Source organism: Mustela lutreola, chromosome 14 (genome assembly GCF_030435805.1).
Source record: "Mustela lutreola isolate mMusLut2 chromosome 14, mMusLut2.pri, whole genome shotgun sequence".
Taxonomy (NCBI): domain Eukaryota; kingdom Metazoa; phylum Chordata; class Mammalia; order Carnivora; family Mustelidae; genus Mustela; species Mustela lutreola.
In genome coordinates this window covers 57766600-57791888 of record NC_081303.1, presented here as the reverse complement: position 1 = coordinate 57791888, position 25289 = coordinate 57766600, and the positions used below count along the sequence as shown (strand labels likewise).

The 25289-nt window shown below is 33.2% G+C and overlaps 1 protein-coding gene across 4 annotated transcripts in view; it reads right to left on the bottom strand.

The window, feature by feature from the left end:
• Positions 1 to 25289, bottom strand: part of BRINP3 (BMP/retinoic acid inducible neural specific 3) — a 392077-nt gene that overhangs the window by 97688 nt on the left and 269100 nt on the right. For all 4 annotated transcript variants that reach the window (XM_059146396.1, XM_059146399.1, XM_059146397.1 and 1 more), the window contains one exon: positions 24400 to 24636. In XM_059146396.1, the coding sequence (XP_059002379.1) occupies positions 24400 to 24636 (237 nt within the window). The remainder of the gene's footprint in view (positions 1 to 24399; positions 24637 to 25289) is intronic.

Genomic DNA, 25289 nt, shown 5'->3' with positions numbered 1-25289 from the left:
TTTATTTGTTTCTGTTCTGGAGAAGTCTCACCTTAGGAGAATTTTCAGGAAAAATATACACTTTGTATGTCTGAAAAAATAATTTAATTTTAGTCAACAGTCTTTCTAGAGATATACTTGACTCATTTAAAGAGCCTATTCTGTGAATGGAGTCTAATCACTGGGAAATCATCATGGGTATGCTTAACTCTATAATTTCTGTTTTAAACAAATGCAAACAGGGTTAGGTCTAAAATAGATCTGATTGTTGGAATAAACAAAACTATAAATTGTATGTTATCAAAAAGGCATCTCAATGCCTCATTATAGATGCATTTTCTTCTTTCTCATTCCATTATCCCTGGGGATGCAAAGAATTTGAGAATAATCCTGAAATGCTATCTTATCTACCACAAATGCTGAGGCCAAGGAAAAGGAGAAACAAATGTTCCATGTTTGGTAAACCAGACCATTTTTCCCCAAAGTCAACCCCTTCATCTGCACTGATAATTTCATCATAATGTTCATGACTCAAAGCAAAATTATAAGGGTTGGAACCATTACTTTTTCTGGAACATTTGGGGAAAAAAAAATATTTTTCTCTTAGGCTAAGCTAGTAGGATAAAATTCTGATGATGCTGGTAGCCATCTTTGTTAATAGCTCGGCAAAAACACACCACGATGAAAGTCAAAACAAAGAAAAGCAGAGATGATAATTAAAGTGACAGATTCCTAATAAGTTCAATCTGCTCTTCTGCTCAAAACACATTTTGCCTAAAATGAAACTCTACACTTATTTATTCTGTGTGTTTTTCTTTTTAAATTCTACTTCATTAAGTATCAATGCAACATTTTTAGTATGGAAAAATATTTTACCACATAATAATTGGATAAATTGCCTTTTATTTTAGTCATTCCCCCTTTTATTTTATAATTGTGTAGGTCCTGATCATCACAGGAGTTAGCCTGGGAAATGCTTTCTTACTCTCTGATGGGCAGCTGAAATGTTCATTTACCCAGAAACTCCGCTCCCTTTATCTCCTCAACACACCAACTTTTATTTTTCATCCTTGTACAAATATCACCCAGGTTCTACCTGTGTCCCATTTATATTAGCATCAGCTGTTAAAATCTGTCTTCCCAAATAGACTTTGAATTCTTCAAGAATGCAGCCGTCATCATTTTATCTCTTATGCTTACTCAGTACCTATTTGTCAATAAACAGCTACTGTTTGTAAATCATACCTAAATCTCCTGCACCTTCTGTCTGGTTCCAAACACTATTCATTTCATCTGAGACAATTTTAGTCTTGGAATGAATTTAGAACTTAACTGGAATGGAATATACAGAACATGAACTCAGAACATGAACTCAGACATCATAAGGTTCATATTTTTGTCTCTATCCAGAGAAAACATGGTGTACAGATGGAAGATGAGTGTTGACTCTCCTTCTTAGGCATGTAGACTTGTAGGAAACATTTACTTTTATATATGAGTCTTAAATTAGCTCAGCAGTCATATGAGGAGACCTTGATGAAACCCAGATGATGAGACATAGTTTCTAAATCTTAAATTTTGATCAATTAGTCATCTGACAATGGAAGAAAAGTGTTTTTAACTGTGAGATCAATTTACCCCAGAAACATTATCACATATAAAATGCATGAACAGGCCCACTAAACTTAGATACTGTGATGGTAAATATGACATAAGCAGCTACAATTTTTACAATCTTATCATGGACTTAGTGATTTCCAACATATGTGTTACCATATACATTCTCTCTTCTTTGATTGTGTACCAGGATGATCTCTGTAAAATTCTACCATTCAAATTTATGTATCATTCTTTCTCACCAACAGTATTATTAGATCTGTTAAGACTTTATTGCTGATGTGAGATGAAGTTAACACTGCTGTGTTATAGAAATAAATAGTATTAAAATGCTGTATAATTCACTGAAGAAAATATATATTTGCTCAATAGTGTTTTGTTTAAAAGATTGTATTGGATTCTCCAAAGGAACACAGATGGGGTAGAGTTAAAATAAAAAGAGGACAAAGAACATTTTTAAAAGACACACATTACAAATGTATTTCTCTTTTAAAGACCTATTTCTTAGAACTTCAGCTAACTAGATTCCTCTACAGCTTTCCATCCTCCTGGGAAGGATTTTCACATCCTAGAATGTTATCATCAAAGCTGACTTGGAACTTAAAAACGTTAAGAAGTTCAAGCATTGTTTTAAAACTTGTTGAACAGATGTAGTTTCTCCTTGGAGACCTTATTGATGGTAAATACCTTGTATTTCATCTGAGAACTTCAAAATACAAGTATGCATTTTTAGCAGAAAGTAAGATATCAGGAAAGAAAAATTATCAAGGATGGAATCTAAGGATATGATGGTATTTTATCTTGTTGCACAATTAGAAATACATTTCAAACTGAAGCCCTGGTGAATATTTTTCGTCGAAATAAGACTATCCAATTATGGGGCCGTCTGGGTGGCTCAGTGGGTTAAAGCCGCTGCTTTAGGCTCAGGTCATGATCTCAGGGTCCTGGGATCGAGTCCAGCATCAGGCTCTCTGCTCAGCAGGAAGCCTGCTTCCTCCCCTCTCTCTCTCTGCCTACTTGTGACCTGTCTGTCAAATAAATAAAATCTTAAAAAAAAAAGACTATCCAATCATAAGTAGCATAATATAGTGTAAATTGACATTTATAATAAATACTGGGCTTGATGGCATTCAAATGCAATTGCTAATTACATTATATGAAAGTAATCTTTTTAATTAAACTATTAAAATGCTTTGGTATACAGATATCATTTCTGATTTGGTATTAATTTGGAAGAAAATGTGACTTAATTAGAGCAAATTGATATTGAATAAAAGCTATTTGAATTCTGCTTTGATGAAAGATACCTCATCAAAACTTACAATGTCAGGAAATGCTCTCTAGATAAGTAAGATCCAAGTTGATTTCTGTCATTCTATGCAAAGTAGGTTATACCTAAAGTGTCTATAAAACAGACTTAAAGAGATATTGGGGTGCCTGGGTGGCTCAGTCAGTTAATTGTCCAACTCTTGATTTCAGCTCAGGTCTTGATCTCAGGGTCATGAGACCAAACCCCACCTGGGGCTCCACACTCAGTGGGGAGTCTTCTTGAGATTCTCTCCCTCTGTCCCTCCCCTCAGTTATGATCTCTCTCTCTCTCAATCTTTTAAAGAATAGGCATTAAGCAGGATAATTAATAAATTTGAAGTTGCCATATAATGGAAAGAAAGATAGAGTAGTAAAAAATGTTTAGCTTATAAAAGTAAGATTCTATGGTAATAAGTCATTTCACTTCAAGTACTTTAAAAACGAAATAGAAAGGATACTAGGATTCATTATGTTTAGCTCCAGAGGACGGAACTGGTGTAAGTGGATAGAAATCCAGTAGATACATATTGGTGGAATTTATTGGGAGAAAAAATGTAATGCTATCTAGAAGTTGAAGTGGCTATTTTCAAAGAGCATGAATAATGTGATCACCTTAGGAAGCTCACCCATCAATGCTCACAGTCTTATATAGGAGGAATTCAAATACTGGATGGGTAGGACATACTATTTTATCTCTAATATATTCATCCACATTGAAAGATTGTGAGACTCTGAGGAGATTTTAGAGGCTATCTGCCAAATAACCTGAAGTACCATCTATCTCACAGCTTGTGCTTTTCCTTGTGTTGATTTATATAATCCACAATCTTAGTACTTAGAGATTCTTTGAGAATAACAAGTAACTGCTCTTAAAAATGAAATAATTCTGATAATGCTTCAGAACGGTCAGTTATTAGACATTAAGCATGGGTTGGTTCAAGCTAGTTGTCTTCTTTCTGAAATACTGACAACAGCTGAATTTGATGCTGGTGCTGTTTCTCTAGGGGTTTTGTTTGTTTGTTTGTTTGTTTTTTGGTTTTGTTTTGTTTTGTATTGCCTGCCAGGACCACGGGAAATGTTTCCTAGTTTAAGTGAGACACTGTTCCATCAGCCTGAGTCTCTGATGAATAAGGTGCAGAGGACAGCTGACTTACAACAAACACTGAGTGCAAAGGATAAACAAATATATGTTGCTCTAGAGGCCTGAGATTCTGAGGTCATTTATTACCTTGCCTGTTCTTACTGATAGGAACTGGAGTTGGGTAAAACAGTATTATGGGACTTATGCATTTTAAGAAGCAGACTTTGTCCTTGGGTGGGGAGAAGAAATTAGCTCAGAGTTGGGGTATTAGTTATATAATGACTTAAAATATTATTTAAAAAGGCAGGTGCATGCTAATCATACTTCCAAAGACATTTAGGACCAAGCTTGCAAAGCCACGAAAAGGATACATCCTTTCCCTCCAACTTCCAAACATTTAACTTCATGACAACTTGCTTCCACACCCAGAACAAAGTTTAATGCTACAATAATACTATGTACCTCTATCATGACCCTCAAGGAATTCTAGGAAGAATGGAATGCAAAGATAGTTTTTTCCTGTGGGAAACGCTTACATTAAGTCTCATCATAATTAGATCATCACTTAGTCCAGAACAAGAATGTAAGGAATGGCATCAGGTTAAAAATATATCTTAAAATATTTGTATTTAAGTGGTTAAGTTTAACCATTGCCTAGAATAAGACCAACCATTGCCTAAAATAATCTTGCAAGTGAGCTGTTTTCATATTAAGGCTAAGTTAGGACACATTATTTTACTCAATGGGTTATAGTTAAAAACGCAGAAATCATGGAACATTATTTTAGGTATACCAAGAAAGAAGAGTAAAAGGGCAAAGCAAATTACTACAATAAATACAGAACCATTCTCAAATTCCAGGGAAATCCTAGTGCCGTTTATGGCAGGGTTCTGCTATTTGCCCTGTTCTATTATAACAAATGAACAATGGTCAATGATTAATAAGAAACCACAAAAGGCAATCTTAGTCCATGATGCAATCAGAATCCATAGACAGCTCAAGGAATACAACAATGACAGGAGTAGGAAAAAACAAAAATGAAGTCCAGCATTTATTTAAAAAACAACAACAACAACAAAAAACAAAACTGTGTGTTTCTGTGTGTGTGTGTCAAAATAAAGAGAGGATCTGACTAGCAGATTATGTGAAAAACACTTGGAAATTGTGCTCACGACTCAACGTGTGTGAAAAGAATAACATAGATGTAAAAAGTTGACATATTGTTAGTCTGCATCACGTCCAGAATAAAAGAGGTAATTATTTTATTTCATTTATTTTACATTAATGAATCCTCATTCATTTCGCTGTGTTCAGTCCTGATTTCTACTGATAAATTGAAAATATCCCAAAAGGATTATGAGGACTGTTAAGAATTTAGAAATAAAAAGTCATCTAAGAGAGTTGGAATTTTAAATTTGCTAGAAAAAATACACAAAGAGGATATAGTAATTGTGTGCAAACACCGGAAGGCAGTGACCTATGGAAGAGGGAGGGGCCATCTCTACTACTACAGGGAAGAAGACTAAGGCTTTTAGACAGAAGAATTACATATGTTTTAGCACACAGCAACACCAGGTTATTTTTGCAGAAAACTGGGGAATAAAGAAAATTTCCAAATAAATACAAGCAATCTTATAATTAGAGCCATTCAAACTCATGCTCTTCTGCTTTGGGATACACTGAGCTCCCCATCACTGGACACAGAAGTTAAATAATCAGCACTAAATTGTATGAGACAGAGGATTTTTCATTAGACAGAAGGCTTGACAAACGGGTCACTAAAGGACCTCAGTTTTAAGGGTTGAGGCATGTCTTTATGCTCCAGTGGTGTTTGGGGAAATTTATCTTGTTATTCCATGTGTGTTATCTTGCATAGCCAGTGCGACAAATTTGGTCAACCTTCCTAGGATGATACCTGTTCAGAGTTCACACAACACAGCTACCTGACAATCTGACATAACACCACACATTTGTTTTGCTGCCAATTAACTTCAAGATCTTTCTACTAACACTTTGTCAACTCCTTAAATGAAGCACTGACTTTTGCCAACAGAGGGTTATTTCTTCTTCACAGCTAGTTGTTAAGATCAGACTAGCAAGATAACAAAAATTAAATGAGACTCTCAGTGACAGGCCATTTAGCTGTGTGGCAGATGCTGTGTGGATGTGATAGGTGCCACTATAGGAGATCAGAGAAGGCTGAAGGAACTCTTGGTTAAACCAAAGGAAATATACCTCCTGTGCACACATTTAATACTTATTATGAGGAATCTGGCTATGCTTCACAAATTTGCAATCATCAATGTATATAAAATCTTGAATTATCACAATAGTAATGAACAAATTGATTTTTTAGAAAAAGTCAGATAGAGAAATACTGCCATTATAATTAGTGTAACAGTCCAGATTACCACTTTTAAAAGTAATTACAGACTTGCTGACATGTAGCTAGCAAATATTAACAGTAACTGAAGGCACCCTGTATGGAATTCAACTCACACTAAATAAAAATTGTATCTCTTTGGCTCTAGAGCTTTCCATCATTCTATAATGAAATAATCAGATGATGACATATAAAATTCACCATAAGAATTTAGGTGAATTTAAGACATGTGGAATTAGTTATCGATATCATATTTCATATAAATACCTATAATACACAATGACAATGCCATTTTCTGTGTCTATCTTATGTATTGCTTACATGTATTAAGTTTTAATCATAAGGGGTTTATTGCAACCTCTACATCCTATCTTGAATTCTAACTTTACCACATATTAGATGTGTTGAACAAATGAGAGCATGCATTAGCCTAGCTTTCTTATCTATAAGACAAAAGCAAAATACAAGCATAATATTAGTATTTTGCAGGGTTATTTTACAGAATAAAGAGCATAAGGTCTTAAGTGTGTCTGAGTGGTCTATATACTTTCTATGAAAACCATTGAATAAATAATTCAGAAAATATAAGAAATATTTATCATGATTTCTTAGAAAGAACAATCAAACTGGGTGCCTGGGTGGCTCAGATTGCTAAGCTGCTGCCTTCAGCTCAGGTCATGATCTCAGAGTCCTGGGATCAAGTCCCACATTGGGCTCTCTGCTCAGCAGGGAGCCTGCTTCCCCCAGTCTCTCTCTGTCTGCCTCTCTGCCTACTTGTGATCTCTCTCTCTCTGTCAAATGAATAAATAAAATCTTAAAAAAAAAAAGAGAACAAACTGAAAGTCTCATAGTGTTACTTTTTAACATTAGATAAATAAATCACAACACCAATCCTCATGTTTCTTTCACTTACAGTGAAATACCAAGTAGAGTCTATTCTTATATGTATGTCACCATAGGCTACGTTTTTCTAGCACAACAAACAAACCAAAATACTGCTAGATTTCACAAAAAAGATTTATTTCTTGCTCACGTGGAAATGGCAGCGTGGCTGAGGGTATACTGTGGATTGTCCCTTCAGTGACACGAACTGTCAGAGTCTTTACCAACTGAAACATTATCAATTGCTTTGGCAGAAGAAACAAACCTAACAAATTGTGTCTGGCTCTGAAGCCTTTCTTCTAGAGAATGACATTGTTTGCTCTTACAGTTCCTTTATCAAAACCAGTCACATGGCCATATCTAACTTCAAGGGGGAGGCAAGGTCAATTTTCTTATTGGCCCATAAGGATGAGACCCAGAAATATTTGCTGAAAAGCATGGATGACAATTTTATATTACATATCAATTGAATTTGGCAATTTGGAAATTTTGCAATATACTTTAAATACCTAATTTTAAAGATTTGATGACCAAATAAAAATTTTATGGGATATAGCTTGACTTTATGTTAATTTCTAATGTTCTACTATTAGATTATGTTCATGTATCTAAAACCCCAAGTTAAAATTCCATATAATGCTGCCTTCATTTATCAGTGAAATAATTGATGAATCATTTCAAGTAAAAGACACAAATCTAACTCCATCCATACAAACAGTTGATTCATTTGCTTTAACAAATTAATGAAATTTTAAAATGCATGGTTCGATCACTGAAAAAGGATGAACAGAATTACTTTTTATTTTGTCGTAATAAGGGAATGTTGTCAAGAAATTAAATGTATACAATGGAATAGTTAATATACAAAGTACCAAGTATATTGCATTAGAAGATTTTAACAAAGTCTACATGACTATTATTAGGTCATTATAGAAGACATGGATGCACTGATTGCTCAGTCTTTGTCCTGACTTCCTACGGTTTCTAGTTGAAACGAATAACCATCTTTATCAAAATGATCCAAAAGGTAGCATACAGCACACACAGCCTTGGAAGGTCATCACATATATTCTTATAAAAACAACTACAGAGTAGCAGTAAGAATTCTCTGAGCACACAGTATTATTTATTAATCTCTTTGCCACAGTCTATGTCTATATGAGAAAACAAACAATAAAACACTTAATGAAGTCACCACTTACTTTGTTTTTATGATACTGAATCAAAGCCTTGAATGATTTGTTTCAGACTAAACCAGATAGATGACCAAATTATAGGTCCTAATAAATAATGACTATCATAGCTTTAGAACAAACACATACATATATTGAGAGATAATTCTCCATAACAAATAAATTCAAACTGATGGAAAAAGCATTACATCTTTGTGTTCTCATGCATCTACATCTCTGTCATATTACCATGAAGAGAAATACACGGCAGTTCATGCTCTTTTTCAGAATAGAGGAATAGAAAATAAGATTTTAAAAAGTCTCTCAAAATACCTAGGTTAAAAAAAAATATGATATAAGAAGCAAAGTATTTTTGTTTTTTAGAATTGTTTTTTAGAGTATATCCTTTGAAAAGGTCAATGGTGTTAAAGTCTCTGTGACAGCCCAAGATGCAGTGAATGGGGTAGATCAAAATTAATTTCTGGGCAATGTCTGGCCACAAATACATTTTGTTATTGTATTCATCAGTCAGTCAACATATATTGTGATGTACAATGTGTGTACTAACTATAGCACAGTTTACTAGTTCTTTGTGTAATGACAAAAAGAGATGATCTCCTCTGTCCTCAAGAAACACTGAACTCTTTTTAGGTAGTTGGGATGATGACACTGATCCAGGTATAGAAATACATCAGGCAAACTAGAACAGGTAGATTGCATTTGGCAGAAAGCCTTTTGGGATCTAAATCAGGAATCGTTACATAAAACACCTGCTTGGCACTGTACAACCATCTTATTTCAGATGATGTTAAAAAATTAATTGAAGTACAGAATAAAATTTGGTAATGGCAAAGGTGATATTCATAATATATTAAATATGATACAGCCAGGCATTGATGAATCAGAGCAGAAATGCTGACCAATCAGAACAGACAGCAGTGAAAACCAAATTGATTTTGCTATATCAGTCTCGAAGCTGAATATTTTCTTTAGTGCTGAGGATATCTATAAGTTATGTAAATCCAATAAAATATTATCACAATAAATTAAAACATAGATATTATGAGACTCACTATTGAGACTTCATTTTATAAAAAGCTTATTTTCTTTCCCCTTACTCTTACAAGCCAATTACCAATCCCTTTAAAATAAGTACACTATACATATAAGTATATGACGGCTCAAATGACTTGCTAATGATCACATAACTTGTTACTGAAAATTCTTATTTGTTTATCTAATGTTCAGGTATTTAGTTCGGATGAAATGGCAGGTACTGTGGACTGAATATGTCAAAGTTCACTTAATACATACATCTCCTATCCTTGTTAAATAGAAGACTGTAGAATTTCAAACAGCAAGAACAAAACATATATTCTCGCCTAAGATTATACAGTTAGATGATATAGAATATGATGGTTTTAGTTGTATCTGAAAACCAACAGTGGCTGACATTTTGGGTGTTCACAAATACTCTGGATCCTTTTCTTTTGCAGACGTATGGTAAAATGTCATTTCTCTGTTTCCTTTGAAATCAGGCTTGGCTATGAAATGTGATCATAGGTAATGCAAATTGCTTCCCAGCAATTCACATGAATTCCCAGCAATTCACATAAGAGCCAGTAACAATTTACTGCACTCTTTCCAATGCCTCCATAAGCAAACCAGACCAGGTGGTGATCTGCCTTTCAGTCTCAATTCCTGAGTGAGGACAGTGCAGGGCAAAGACCAGCTAACCTGTGGGGCGTGCAGTACAAGTGAGAAGTGGACTTTGCTTATGGCTGACATCTCAGAAGTGTTTGGTATTGCAGTGTTACGAAGCTGATACTGACTGATGCAGAAATGGGAGCCAGAAATGGAAGAGAGAGGTTGTGCTGGAGAAAGCAAAAGCCTACAGTTGTGACACTGACTTAGTGGATCATGAATGTGTCAAGGGCACTTTATCAGAGTGGGAATAATGACAATCCAGGTTAAGAAGTGGGGAAAACAGCTAGTAAAACTGTTGCCTGCAGTAACTAGGGATGAAGATCATGTACCCAATAAACTCAAGATGCCAAGGAAAATGTCAGAAAATAGAATGTTAGCTCTGTTGCCAATAGCTTCTTCTGGTAAGTATGACAAAGTATTATCCTCTGTCACAGAGACACATTGTTAACAGGGGGAGGCTGCACTGTCAGCCCCAGTCCCAGAGTGAAGAGACATAAAGAAGACTCTGTAGCCAACTTAAAATGGACACGTGGATGAGGAAAAAAATAAAACAAAACAAAACAAACAAACAAACAAACAAAAAGGCATATATTTTCATATGTCATACTTCAAAGCAAATTTTTGATTGTGCATTTTTGTAGCATTACCTAGGTTTTCTGTCTGATGTGCTATCTCAAACATAGAAAAGAATTAGTGATTTTGAGAGCAGAAATAAAAGGGCCTGAATAGAGAAGCAATGAATCAGAGCTAAAAGAGGCAATTTCTTCTCAATTCCCAACATTAAAACAATGGCCAATTACAAGTTAATCCCATAGCAAATATAAAACTTAGTGTCTGTCTTCCATGTTTTATTCATGATCACCAAATAGATGAATTTGTTTTAGAGAATATGCCCAAGAAAGTGTGTAATTCTCAGGAAATACTCTTAATTGGACAAGGCACAAATAAAGAAGTCTAATAAATCCCCATGATTAAATGAGAGAGATAAGAAGGGAAGTAGGAAGAAGAAAAAGAAAAATAGGAAATATGGAAAACACCTTTAGGGCAAACTGTGGGTGTGGCTATTTTCCCAGGGAATTGATTGGCTTCAAGAGGATGAAGACCAGTAAGTTTTTACATAAGTTGTACGTCCAAAAAAACCCATAACTCCAGTTTAAAAAAAAAAAATCTGAAGTTTAAGATTTAAAATGACCTTTGATTCTTAATGTTTGGGCAGAAAGCAGACTGGGAAAGCGGTTCCTTAGTCACGTTTTCCAGTTCTCACCTCACATGTGTCCAATGAGGAAATGGAATAGAAAGATCACCTATATACTGGAACTTGGAAATAGTAGGCATGACTCCATTGAGGTGGACCCAGTAACAGATGGGACTTATGTTCTCTTTCATGAGGATGGGGGATATATGTTCTACATCTGAGAGAGGAGGAAAATAGAATATCAAGTTTCAGAACAAGGGAGTGTGGCATCATTATAGCTTTTTAAATAAATACTAAAGATCGCTTTTAAGGAAAAAGCCTGCTTTGAGGCGAGCAAGATTAACTCATTTTAGCTAATGAAATTTAGCATTACTGTTATGTATCTCTTTCTGGCTAAGCTTTAAGACTCAGTACACATTTAGTATGATGTGTTTTTATTCTTCTCCATGGGAATCACTTTTCTACAAGGGGGATGATCTGTCAGCCTGAGTCTTAGAATGAGGAAAGAGAAAAAATCCTCAGCAAACTTGCAATGGTCAAGTGAGGAAGAAATATATTTAATGTTATAATCCAAAGATATTTTGAGCTTCTTTATTACTGCAGAATTATTAGCCTGTCCTGTATGGCAGATTATCTATAATTAGCTGCACAATGAAGGAAGTTTATTGGTTCATGTAACTGAAACTAAAGAAAAGGTGAACATGTAGCAAGAGTCATTTAGCTGCCCAACGACATAACCAAAGAAATTATTTTCCACCTTGCAGGGCTCAAGGAACTCCTATGGTTGCAAGATGGCTCTCTACTGGTCTTAAGACTATGTTCTTATTTCATATTTAAGAAGACAAATTAATAGAATTCCCCACAGCTATTGTGGAAAAATTAGGAATCTTTCATCTCCTTCAAATACTCTGAGGAAATATATTTCTGGGTCTCACTGACCCAATTTTTCATGTGTCTTAAGCTGATCTATATAGTTAGGGGAATGGATTCTTATGATTTGCTTGCATTAGTCAGAGAGCAATTCTGGATCTCAGTATAAGCTAAGTACCATACACTGCAATAATAAAAATGGGAATGGGGGTTCCTCAAAGAAAATTTGGAATACTTTAATGTCAGGGAACAGGTAGGAATACTGAGCAGCAAACAGTGAGAATTTATTAAATATTATAACATGTAAACTGGACAGTTAGTTAAATTTCAAAACTTTATTCAGAGATACTTATTTTCTCTGGAAAATATTGTTTTTCTATAAACTTATAGTTAACTATCATCTGAGGGAGAAACCATTTTGGGGAAAAATTAATAATAGTCTACATTTTAAAAAAGCTGAGAGGAAATAATAATTTTTTTAACATTTATAAATTGAGTTAACCCAACTTTTATAGTACATACATTTTGTCATGATAGCATTATAAAGCTTATCCATTTTTCAGATGAAGTGTTACATGGACAGTGTTCTCTAGAAGTAACACCTAGACAATTTCCATTACAAGGTGGCCTCCAGCTGCCATTCTTGGTTTATCAAATGAATATCCTTACATTTAATAGGACATGATTCTGATAAAGAATTATGTTGACAGCATACAATACACCTTAGATTGTCCATACACCAGGTGATAACGCAATTTCTCTGAAGAGTAAAGACGTTATGTCAAAAAAATTCTAAAATCTTTGCACTCTATGAAAACCAAAGCCTTTACTTTTTAAGATTTGTTATTACTTAAAAATTATTACTTGTATCATTATATTCCATAGTTATAGCTTAAGTAATTTTCTTATTCATCCAAAGAAGGATTAAGCATAATTTAGAATATTATATGAAAAAGATATATACAGTTATCTATGTAGTAGTTCTTTATTTTTCTGGTAAATTTAGTAAATGATTGCTTAATCCAAAGCAAAATAAATTTGAGGTTTTCTTATTTAAATATATATGTAAAACTGTAAGCACTTCCAATTTTTTCATTAGGTTAGAATTATTGATCAAGACCTAAGTAGAACTGGTCTCTAAGTAACTGGCAACAAAGTTGTTTTTATCTAATTAAACAAAACATATAAATCAGTTTGTTTGGTTACTGTTACTGTGTGTGTATTTCATTTTTCTTCTGCATCTGTATTTCCCTATATATCTTTCTATATCTTTATCTTATCTCCATTCTTTTGCTATAATCATCACATATATGCCATCATTATTTCTTACTAAACAACATTCATTTCTGAAAATATAAAGGTAGAGAATGAATAGATTTATTTATAGTTTATACAGCCAACATTTTTCAGATTGCAAGCTATAAAAAAAATACATTCTGTTGTGAAATTTTCTAGCACTTTTTTGGCAGGCTGTATAAGGTATATTTTCTAGGGCTTAAATTACAGAACAAAATGAATCATATATAATCAAATAGGAAAATGGCTATGCATTCTACACTAATCTAGTCTTATGATTTAGTTTTATACTTGGTAATAATAGAAAATACACACAACAGAAAGGTATTTATAAACAAGTTATTCTGATCCAATAAAATCTGGAATTTATTTTCTTCCTTTTTGTGTGGTAATTGATATTAGCATTGTATTTTGTTACTATATACTCTAACATACACATTTTCACATGTATTATCTGTGTTTAAGGAAGAATTTTATAAATTTAGATGTACATTCTAATCTGGTAAAATAAATACAAGCTGATTTTTTTTCTTCAGCTTTAATAAAATATATATCTTTAGTATATTAATTATTTACATTAAAATTGTCAAGTTCAGTTAAATTAAATATTTGAAGTGACAAAATCATCATCTTAATCATCAGGAAAATGAAATAAATTGGTGCATTTCCTAACAATCAAAGCACTTAGAATAAAGTCTATCAAGTTACAGGAGCCTGTGGGTGGTGAGAACATTTGAAAACCTTTCCCAATGTGGTATCTGCCTCATTACTTCTTATATTGTGTTTATCTTCATGAGGCAAAAAAATAAATTAATTAATTAATAAAAAACATAGAAAGTTTTACATATCAAAAAAGCTCTTCTCAAAACTATCAAATGTTCTACTAATGTTAAAAGGAGTCCAGTAAAACAATATTTTACCTGTTTTTAGTTCCAAGTGTGGGTAAGTAAGTGTGATTCTACTAAAGATATAAAATACTAGTAAAAGTTTGTGTTAATTTTTTATACATTGAAATTGGAAAAGAAAAGCTCAATATTATCTATGATGAATCAGAAAATTACAGCAAAGTAACACCACTCCTCAAATTAAATATGAATCAACTAAATATACTACATATCAGTTGGAATAAATAATTAAACTGGAAAAATAATTAAATAATTCTTTTCAATATTGGAAATAGTTTCAGAAATATCATCCAAAAATAAATTTATTCCATAAATCATTGTTTTTCCAACATGACACAATTGAACCAATGTGGTAAGAATCTGGTTTTAAACCTTATTTGGGCAGTCCACATATGAGTTAAGATTAGAGTCAGATTTTTTTTTTTAAGTGGTGGTGCATAGTGGGGAGGTGGTGATGTTGGTAAAAATTCTGACTTTAATTAGCACTAGCTTTTAACTAGTAGTTCAAAACATCTGGCCATTGAATATTTCTGATTAATTTTTGATCAATTACTTAGTCTGGCACATAACATGTAATGAGCTTTAAAAACATTTAGTTAATTCAGCTCTTCTAGGATTCTGCCCTTCTGATTATTAAGATGCCAAAATTCTTATTCTTATTTTTATTTATTTTTTTAATTTATATTATAAGATGCACAAATTTTAAGTGTAGACTCTGAATTTCATGAACTGAACATACCGTGGAGCCAGCCTCTGCAGCAAGGAATCATTTAGCACCAATGAAGCAAATCAGACCCTCATGTATCACACCAGCTCTTCCTCTGCTGGTACCAAAGCCCTGACGTGGACTAGAACAGGCAAACTTTGTCTATTTTTATGCTTAATATTAATGGAATCACATAGTATATGTACTTTGGAGTCTGGTTTCCTTTGTTTAATTTGATGCTTAAGAAATTTATTCCTAACATTCTGGGCAAATCATGTACACACATAGCTTCATAGAACTTCACTGAGTAGTATACCATGACTTTCTACTCTTCCTGTCTCAATAGGCATTTTGGCAATTTCCACTTCAGATTGTTGAGAATGATGCTACTATGAACATTCTTGTACATTTTTGTATATTTATTGTGAATATGTACATTTATTATTTATTTATTTAGTTAGTTAGTTTTAGTTTTATTTTACTTTTTCAGTGTTCCAAGATTCATTGCTTATGCACCCCACCCAGTGCTCCATGCAATACAAGCCCTCCTTAATACCCACCACCAGGCTCATCCATCCTTCCAGCCCCCTCCCTTCCAAAACCCTCAGTTTCTTTCTCAGAGTTCAGTCTTTCATGGTTCATCTACCTCTCCAATTTCCCCCGATTCACTTTTCCTTTCTTTCTCCTAATGTCCTCATGTTATTCTTTATGCTCCACAAGTAAGTGACACATATGATAATTGACTTTCTCTGCTTGACTTATTTCACTCAACATAATCTCCCCAGTCTCATCCATGTTGATACAAAAGTTGGGTATTCATCCTTTTTGATTGAGCTGTAATATTCCATTGTAGATATAAACCATATCTTCTTTATCCATTCATCTGTTGTTGAAGGGCATCTTGGCTCTTTCCAAAGTTTGGTGGTTGTGGCCATTGTTGCTAAGAACATTGGGGCACAGGTGACCCTTCTTTTCAGTACATCTGTATCTTTGGTGTTAATATCCAGTAGTGCAATTGCAGGGTCATAGAGTAGCTCTATTTTTAATTAAGGAATCTCCCCCACTGTTTTCCAAAGTGGCTACACCAACTTGCATTCCCACTAAGTAAAAGCATTCCCCTTTCTCCACATCCTTTCTAGCACTTGTTGTTTCCTGTCTTATTAATTTTGGCCATTCTAACTGGTGTAAGGTGGTATCTCAATGTGGTTTTGATATGAATTACCCTGATGACTAATGATGATGAACATTTTTTCATGTGTCTGTTAGCCATTTGTATGTCTTCTTTGGAGAAGTGTCTGTTCATGTCTTCTGCCCATTTTTTGACTTGATGATCTGTTTATTTTGGGGTGTTGAATTTGAGGAGTTCTTTTTTTTTTTTTAAGATTTTATTTATATATTTGACAGAGATTTTAAGTAGACAGAGAGGCAGGCAGAGAGAGGAAGGAAAGTAGGCTCTCTGCTGAGCAGAGAGCCCAATGTGGGGCTTGATCCCAGGACCCTGGGATCATGACCTGAGCCGAAGGCAGAGGCTTTAACCCACTGAGCCACACCGGCACCCCAAGGAGGAGTTCTTTATAGATATTGGATATCAGCCCTTTGTCTGTAGTGTCATTTGAGAATATTGTCTCCCATTCTGTGGGTTGCCTCTTTGTTTTGTTGCCTGTTTCCTTTGCTGTGCAGAAGCGTTTGATCTTAATGAAGTCCCAGAAGTTCATTTGTGCTTTTGTTTCCTGTGTCTTTGGAGATGTGTCTTGAAAGACGTTGCTGTGGCCAATGTCAAAGAGTTCTCCTCTAGGATTTTGCTAGATTCCTGCCTCACATTGAGGCCTTTTCTCCATCTTAAGATTATCTTTGTGTATGGTGTAAGAGAATGATCAAATTTCATTCTTCTGTACATAGCTGTTCAATTTTCCCAGCATCATTATTGAAGAGATTATCTTTTTCCACTGGATATTTTTTCCTGCTTTTCAAAGATTATTTGACCATAGAGTTGTGGGTCCATATCTGGACTCTCTACTATGTTCCACTGGTCTATGTGTCTGTTTGTGTGCCAATACCATGCTATCTTGGTGATCACAGCTTTGTAGTAAAGCTTGAAATCAGGCAATGTGATGTCCCCAGCTTTTTTTTTATCGTTTTCAATATTTCCTTAGCAATTTGGGGATGAATATGTACATATTCTAAATTTCTATCCAGAAATGAAACTGGTGATTTAAAGGATATGATGTATTTGCCTTTAGTGGATGCTGGCACATATTTTTTCCAAAGAAGAATTATTATATACCCAGCACTTTTATGTAAGAGTTCCAGTTATTCTAAGTTCTCACTATACTTGTTATTTTTTCCTCTCTCTTCCTCTCCCTCCTTAACTCCCTCTCTCCTTTTCTTCTTTCTTTTTCTTTTTTAATTTTTAGCCATTCTGGTCAGTGTGTAGTACTATCATTTGTAGCTTTATGACTCTATTTGCTTATTCTGATTACAAAGCTATTGAACATTTTATCATATCATTATTTTACCTTTGCATCTCATCTTTTTCAAGGTATTTAAATATTTTGTCCATTTCTTTATTGATTTTTAATTGATTAGAATGATTTCTGTATATATCATCCACAGGAGTTCTTGGTTTGACAAATGTTTTCAAAATATGTTCTCCTTTTATATAAATTGCCTTCTCATTTTTAATGGTGTTTTTGATTGAAGTTTTTAAAAAATCAATTAATTAAATATACTGCATTACTAATTATTAATTTCAGAGGTAGAATTTAGTGATTTATCAGTTGCATATAACACTTAGTGCCCATTACATAAAGTGCCCTCCTTAATGCCATCACCCAGTTATCCTATCCCTCCACTTACCTCCCCCAGCAACCTTTACTTTGTTTCTTAGAGTTAAGAGTCTCTTATGGTTTGTCTCCCTCTCTGATTTCCTCTTGCTTTATTTTTCCCTCCCTTCCCCTATGTTCATCTGTTCTTTTCCTTAAATTCCACATATGAGTGAAATCACATTATTGTGGAAGTTTTTAATTTCTTTTTTTTCTTCTTCTTTTTTTTTAAATTTTACAACCAGTATTTGAGAGTCTGTTTATAACATTGTTTTATTTTTTTCCAACTTGCCTAAATTTTTAATAGGTTTCTGATCTCCCTTTTGTCTGAAAACTTGCAATTGCAAATTTTTTTAGTGTCCTTTTTTTTTTTTTAAAGATTTTATTTATTTATTTGAGAGAGAGAGAGAGAGCATGAGAGGGAAGAGGTCAGAGGGAGAAGCACTCCCTGCCAAGCAGGGAGCCTAGTGTGGGACTTGATCCTGGGACTCCAGGATCACGACCTGAGCTGCAGGCAGTTGCTTAACCAACTGAGCCACCCAGGTGCCCCTCAGTGTCCCTTTTAAGATGTAAATCTTTTATAAACCATATTGTCTTTCCTAAAGATCTGGGTGTCATCATTTTGAAAAGTAATCATCTGAGAGAAGGAACTAACACTTTTATTTCCCAGTCTCTGTGGGAAAGTAGAAGACAAGCTTAAATAAGAAACAATTAGGAAACACAGCTAGTCTAATCATGTTGACCAGCCTTCCTGTTCATGTCTTCTAATACTTTTCCATGAAAATTGAAAATCCTGCTGTCTTTTGTTTCAGAGGATTTGCGTTCAACCTCTCTTCCCTACTATAAGTCTCTCTCCTCTATTACAATAGTCTTAAATAAAATCTAACTTGACTATTTAACTGGTAGAGTACAATTTTTATTTTGTAGTTCATATATATTAATAATTATGATATATATTCCTGTCAGATTGACTATGTTATTATCAAAAATATTTTTATTTCATTAATATATTTTGCATTACCATTTAGTATTTTTTTGGCTAATGTTTATATTACATATTTTTCCATCCTTTAACCTTGATTTATCTATGTCTCTAGTAAGTACCAAATAATCTTTTATTGTTACTATTATTATTATTGTTGTTGTGTTATTTTAATCAGTCCTATGGTCTTTTATTTAGCATATTTAATGTAATAAGAAAAATAGAATATTTAATATAATGACCATTATAGTGAGATTATATCTTATTGAAAGCAATTTATTTAAAAGACAATCTAAACCCTTCCCTTTACACTGGATTTATTTATTTGATCCAGATTACTTTTTCTCTGGGTTTTTATCTTATTGTCTTTTTGGGGGAAGTAATCAAATAAGTTTTATTTGATTTTCTTCTTCTAGATTTCAATGAAACATTTTCCCTTATTTTAGAGTTATCCCAGAAATTATAATATATATTCTTGGTTTATCAATTATATTTCTTATAATATCAATTATATTTCTTAACACATCCTCAGTAATGGCAGCACCTTGGAATACTGAGAATATTAGATCTTTCCATTCATCACCCATTTTTACATTATTGTAATATATTAAAATCCTATATACATACATATAATTTCCACATCACATTATTATTTTTTACACTCTATCTTCACTTGTATTTACTCATACATATTTGCTATTTCTAATATTCCTCTTCCTCTTTGCATTTCCATGATTTTACCTAGCATTTCTTTTCTGAACACATCTTTATTTTCACCTTGATTTTTTAAAAAAATACTATGTACTGGTATATAATTCTAAATTAATGTTGTTTATTATAATGTTTATTTTTAAAGATGCAAAAAAAATTTTTTTGATAAGTCAGATCTATTGTTACTCCATTGAGAGTGATGTCTTTATTTTCCTCTAGGTATATTGAAAAATATTTTCTGCCTTTTTTTTTCTTAACAGATTTTCTCTGATGTGCCTATCTGTGATTTTCTTTTTATTTATCTTTGTATTTGTGTTTTCCGTGTTTTTTTAAATCTGTGGGTTGAAAGTGTAAGTTTTCAGCTATAAAAAAGTTGTACCATTTTACCATTATACCTTTGCATATTGTTTTTGCCATTTTCCCATCTACCCCACCTGTGCCCCAGATTCAACAATATGTTAGACCTTTTATGAATATCTCACTTGTGTACTTATCCCATATTTTGTTTTTTCTTTCTTTACTGCTTCCATTTTCATCTATTCTATTAACATGTCTTCACATTCACTAATTTGTCATCCATTGTGCAAAACTATTAAAACAAGACTTTGAATTATTGATTTCAGATACTATTCTTTTATATTTTAGAAGGTCCTTTAGTCTATTTTATAGATTCCAAATCTCTGATGAACTTTTCAATATCTTCACCTACATGATCATTTTTTTTTGTTTATTTTTGAACATTTTAATAATAATTATCCAAAAATATTTCTTACTAATTTCAATATCTGGATCATCTTACATCACTTGTCTGGTTTCTTTTCTCTTTGTTGTTAGCTACATGGTCTTGTGTGCTCATATGCTATAAATTAGGGTTTCATGTCCATCAGATATAAAAAGAAGAACAGAGGCTTTAGAAAATGTTTTCATCCTCATGAGGTCACCCTCTTCATATTTAACAGACACTGTAGGGAGTTGATACTTTCAGGATCAACTCCTTATCAACTCCTTAAGATCAGTATTTAAACCGTATTAGTGCTGGGTTATAATTGTATAGGACTCAATCTACCTCTCATTCTCCACCTTTTGAGCCTTTGCTTCTTCAGGTCAATAACACTGCAAAGATTCAATTTTAATCACTCAGAGGTTTTATTTTATCTCTTTAGTCATATGCACCTGGTGTGTTCAAAATAAGGCAAATGTCTTTCAAGAGGGGACTTGTCACATATTTAAAAGCCTTCAAGTCATTCTCCAATATTCTCACTTTGATCTACTGTAACTGCAATATTTTCTTCTGGTTTCTTTGGTCTGGAGGAGCAGCATTTTCCAGGAGCTAATCCTAGGCTCTCAGCTTCTAACTCTGCCTTGAACTGACAATGTACCCCAGGGAAAAGCAGTTGCAGAAACTGTCAATTCATCATTTTATGTAGGGTTTTCCAGCCTCTCCAGTTTTATTTTCAAGCTTCTCCCTCTAGAGAGGTTTTGTCTTAAGCTCTTGAAAGTCTGTGATAAACTTCATTCTACAGAGACCTTTGTATAGTTCCATAGCACCCAGAAGTATCTAAATTCAGTATAAACTTTGTCTTAAACCTAAACTTATTTAGGCCCACCAAATCTAGAGTTTTGTCAGTCTGATCTCCACAACCACTAAACATTTTGCTGGTTTTTCTTTCTTTTATCAGTTACTTTTTGTGGGGGGTAATACACAGTCCTTAGCTTCTACCCTAAATCAAGAATTGTCAGATGTTTACAGAATTAAACATATTAATGAATAAGAAAGAAGGAAGGAAGGTGCAAGCAAGAAAGAAAGAAGAGGAGAGAAGAAGAGAGGGAGGGAAAAAAAAAAAAAAGGAGAGAAAGAAAAAAATGTGAATACCTAGCTTATACCTCCTGTCAGGAATCTCATTCCATTTAGTTTTGTTGCTTTGGTGATCTATTCTGTCTTTGAAAATATAATTTAAAAAATTATTCACCTTTCTAGTTACTATCAGTGGAAGTGCTGCCCTACTTCAGTATACCATTCTACCTGGAAACAAATCCAAATGCTCATTTGGTGATTTTTATTTTAATACACTTTTCAAAGCAAAAGGAAAATTCCCCTTTTGCATTCCTCCTGTTAATTCCACAAATACAGAGAGGCTTGGAGGATATCCTGGCCTAACCTATCTATCATACACTGTAATATGAGATAGAAGTTATTTGTTTGTTTCTTTTTTCTTTTGTATGTTTATTTCTTATTTTTTTAAAAAAGATTTATCTATTTATTAGAGAGAGGGGGAGGGACAGAGGGAGACAATCTTCAAGCAGACTCCCCACTGAGTGCAGAGCTTGATACTGGGCTCTAGTTCAGGAAACTGAGAGAAGGCCTGAGCTGAAATAAAGTGTCAGATGATGAATTGACTGAGCCACCCATGTGCCCCAGTTTGTTTGTTTTTTAGAAATTTAACACTAGGGAGACTACCATATATTGTAACTTATCTAAAAGTGTTGTATTCCATAACTATTTTTAAACATCAGATAGTTTACGTGACTAGAACACGATAGATGTCTCATACATGATATATGAGTATTTTATTGGGAATACTAGAAAGAGAAATTTGAAATTAGAAATTCATTAGGTTTATTCCTGGACATATTATTGTTTTTGGTGTAATTGTAAACGGGATTTGTCCCTTAATTTCTCTTTCTCCTTCTTCATTATTGGTGTATAGAATATGTAACTGATTTCTGTAGATTGATTTTATACCCTGTGACTTTTCTGAAGTTGTTTATCAGTTCTAGAAGTTTTTTGGTGAAGTCTTCTAGATTTTCTAAGAAGAGTAGTATGTCATCTGCAAATAGTGAAAGTTTTACTTCTCCCTTGCTGATTTGGATGCTTTTTGTACTGTACTGTTGATGGGAATGCAAACTGGTGTAGCCAGTCTGAAAAAGAGTATGGTGTTTCCTCAAAGAGTTGAAAATAGAACTACCCTATGATCCAGCAATTGAACTACTAGTTGTTTATCTGAAGAATAGAAAAATACTAATTTAAAGGGATACATGCACCCTGATATTTATAGCAGCATTATCTACAATAGCCAAGATATAGAAACAACCAGTGTCCATCAATTGATGAATGGATAAAGAAGATGTGGGTGTGTGTGTGTGTGTGTGTGTGTGTGTGTGTGTGAGTCAGTAATAAAAAAGAATGATATCTTGTCATTTAGAATGACAAGGATATGTCAACCAAAATATGTCAGTCATAGAAAGACAATACCATAAGATTGCAATCACATGTGGAATTTAAGAAACAAAAGAGGAAAAGGAAGAAAGAGAGGCAAACCAAGAAACAGACTCTTAACTATAAAAAATCAAACTGATGGTTGCCAGAGGGGAAGTGGGTAGGGGGAATAAATAGGTGAAGGGGATTCAGGAGGGCCTTTTTGTAATGAGCATGGGTGTTGTATGGAAGAGCTGAATGACTATATTGTGCACCTGAAACTAATATTACACTGTATATTAACTAAGAGGAATTTAAATAAAGGCTTTAAAAATTTTTTTAAAAATATATATATACAAAAATTAGAAAAAGAATTTCTCTAGGTGTTCTAACAATTTCAAGGAGATAAGGATCTTTGATTCTAGATAGTTTTTCCTGTTTATATAAATAGAAACATTACTAAAATTGAAAAGCATTATTTATTATGCACTATTCTGATGAATATATATGTTAAGAAATCGTAAATTCATTAATCCTTCCTATTTTTATTTACCTACCTTTCTATTTTATAATTTGCTGGTTCTTCTCAACAAAAAGATGATGCTTTGTAACAATCAATTGCATTGCTTCTTACCTGGTGTTAGCTGCAGACTTGTCATATATAGTCTTTATTATGTTGAAATATGTCCCTTTCATGTTTAAATTGTTAGGGGCCTTTCTCAGGAATGGATTTTGAATTTTGTTTATCACTTTTTAAGTATGTTTTGTTAAATTAATCACCAAAAGAATTATAATCTCAAGCATATAAGTCTGACACCTTGGTGGTTAAAAACCTCTTTTGCCCATTTGAAAGTCAATCCAACACTTTTGAGTAAATACTATATAATTATACTCACCACACTCTAATGATTTCGATTATTCCTTAATCATGTATTATGTATACTTTTATTAATATTTTAAAATTTACATTGAGATATCCTTAATCTTTTATTAAAATTCAATGTTTTATGAAATGAAAGCTATTATAGATTATGCAATCAGTAAGAAAAAACATTGAGAACACATACATGCACTCAAAGAAATTCAGAAATAACAAAAACCAAAACCTATGAACATAAATCAAAATTGATTTAAATTTGATTAAAAAAAATCAGTAGTTAAGTGATCTTGCACATTCATGAGATTCATGTTAATGTAAAAAGGTATAGAACAAATGCTCTCTGCATTTTTCCTCACAAGTGAAACTCAGGGACCACTAGAAAAGAGATATCAAGAGAAATCAAATGATAAACTCTTATATTGAGAAAGGCAAAGACTTTCATTGCTAAATGACTCAGCTCAAGAGCAGGTGAGGTTCTAGTAACAAATAGTACTTAGTAATACACAAAGTACCACATATGCCTTCAGTAAAAATACTGAATCTCTGGTAATAGAAGTGATATAGATGTCTATTTGAAAGAATAATAAAAAAATAAATGAAAGGCTTTCCAATTATGTAATCATACTTTCTTCCAAAGAGACAAAGTATTCATTTCAATATAGTATTATTTTGACAAAGTTTAAATGTTACATTAAAACTTCTCTTACCTGATTCCTCAAAGTCACTGTTGTAGACTTTCCAGGTCTCAGTTATTCGAAGAAGATTCTCTTCCATGGCTTGAATGTCCATGGAGGGGCAGTTGCATTCTGGAAATTTGGGACCACAATGACACCAGCAATCATTTTCCTTGCAGATAAACTCTCCCTCAGAATTGCAAGCAATGTAGCTTAACGCTGCTTGTACAAAACGCTCTTGAAGATAGTCTGGAAGGAGGACTTGTAGCCCTTAAAGAAAAAAAACAAAACAAAAACACACACTTTTTTAAAAAATGAAGAAAAAAAGCACAACACATTTAAAATATTCAAAGAAAGGCCAACAATTTAATATATATTATAGATTTAAAACTATCATTTGAAAATTATCTAAGCCAAAAAAAAAGAAAAAAAAAGAAAATTATCTAAGCCTACACAATTGTAAATATTTGTAATTCTTTTCAACATATAATGACTCCATGTACTTTCAAGAATCCCAGAATTTATAGAGATGTTTAAACCCTCAGATTATCTGATTTTTAAAAATTCATTTAATTGTTCATCCATCCTTCCTTTCTTCCTTCTCTCTCCCTCTCTCTCTTCTTTCATTTTTTTTTTTAAGTTTTTCAGTTAGCACACAGTGTTATATTAGTTTCAGGTGTATAATACAGTGAATCAACAAATCCATACAGCACCCAGTACTCATCAAGACAAGTGAAGTCTTTAATCCTTATCACCTATTTAACCTGCCCCCCAATAACCATCCGTTTGTTCTCTATAATTAACAGTCTATTTCTTGGCTTGTCTCTCTCTTTCTCTTTTTTTTCCTTTGTTCATTTGTTTTATTTTTTAAATTCCACTTATGGTATTTGTCTTTCTCTTTCTGATTGGCTCTTTCACGGAAT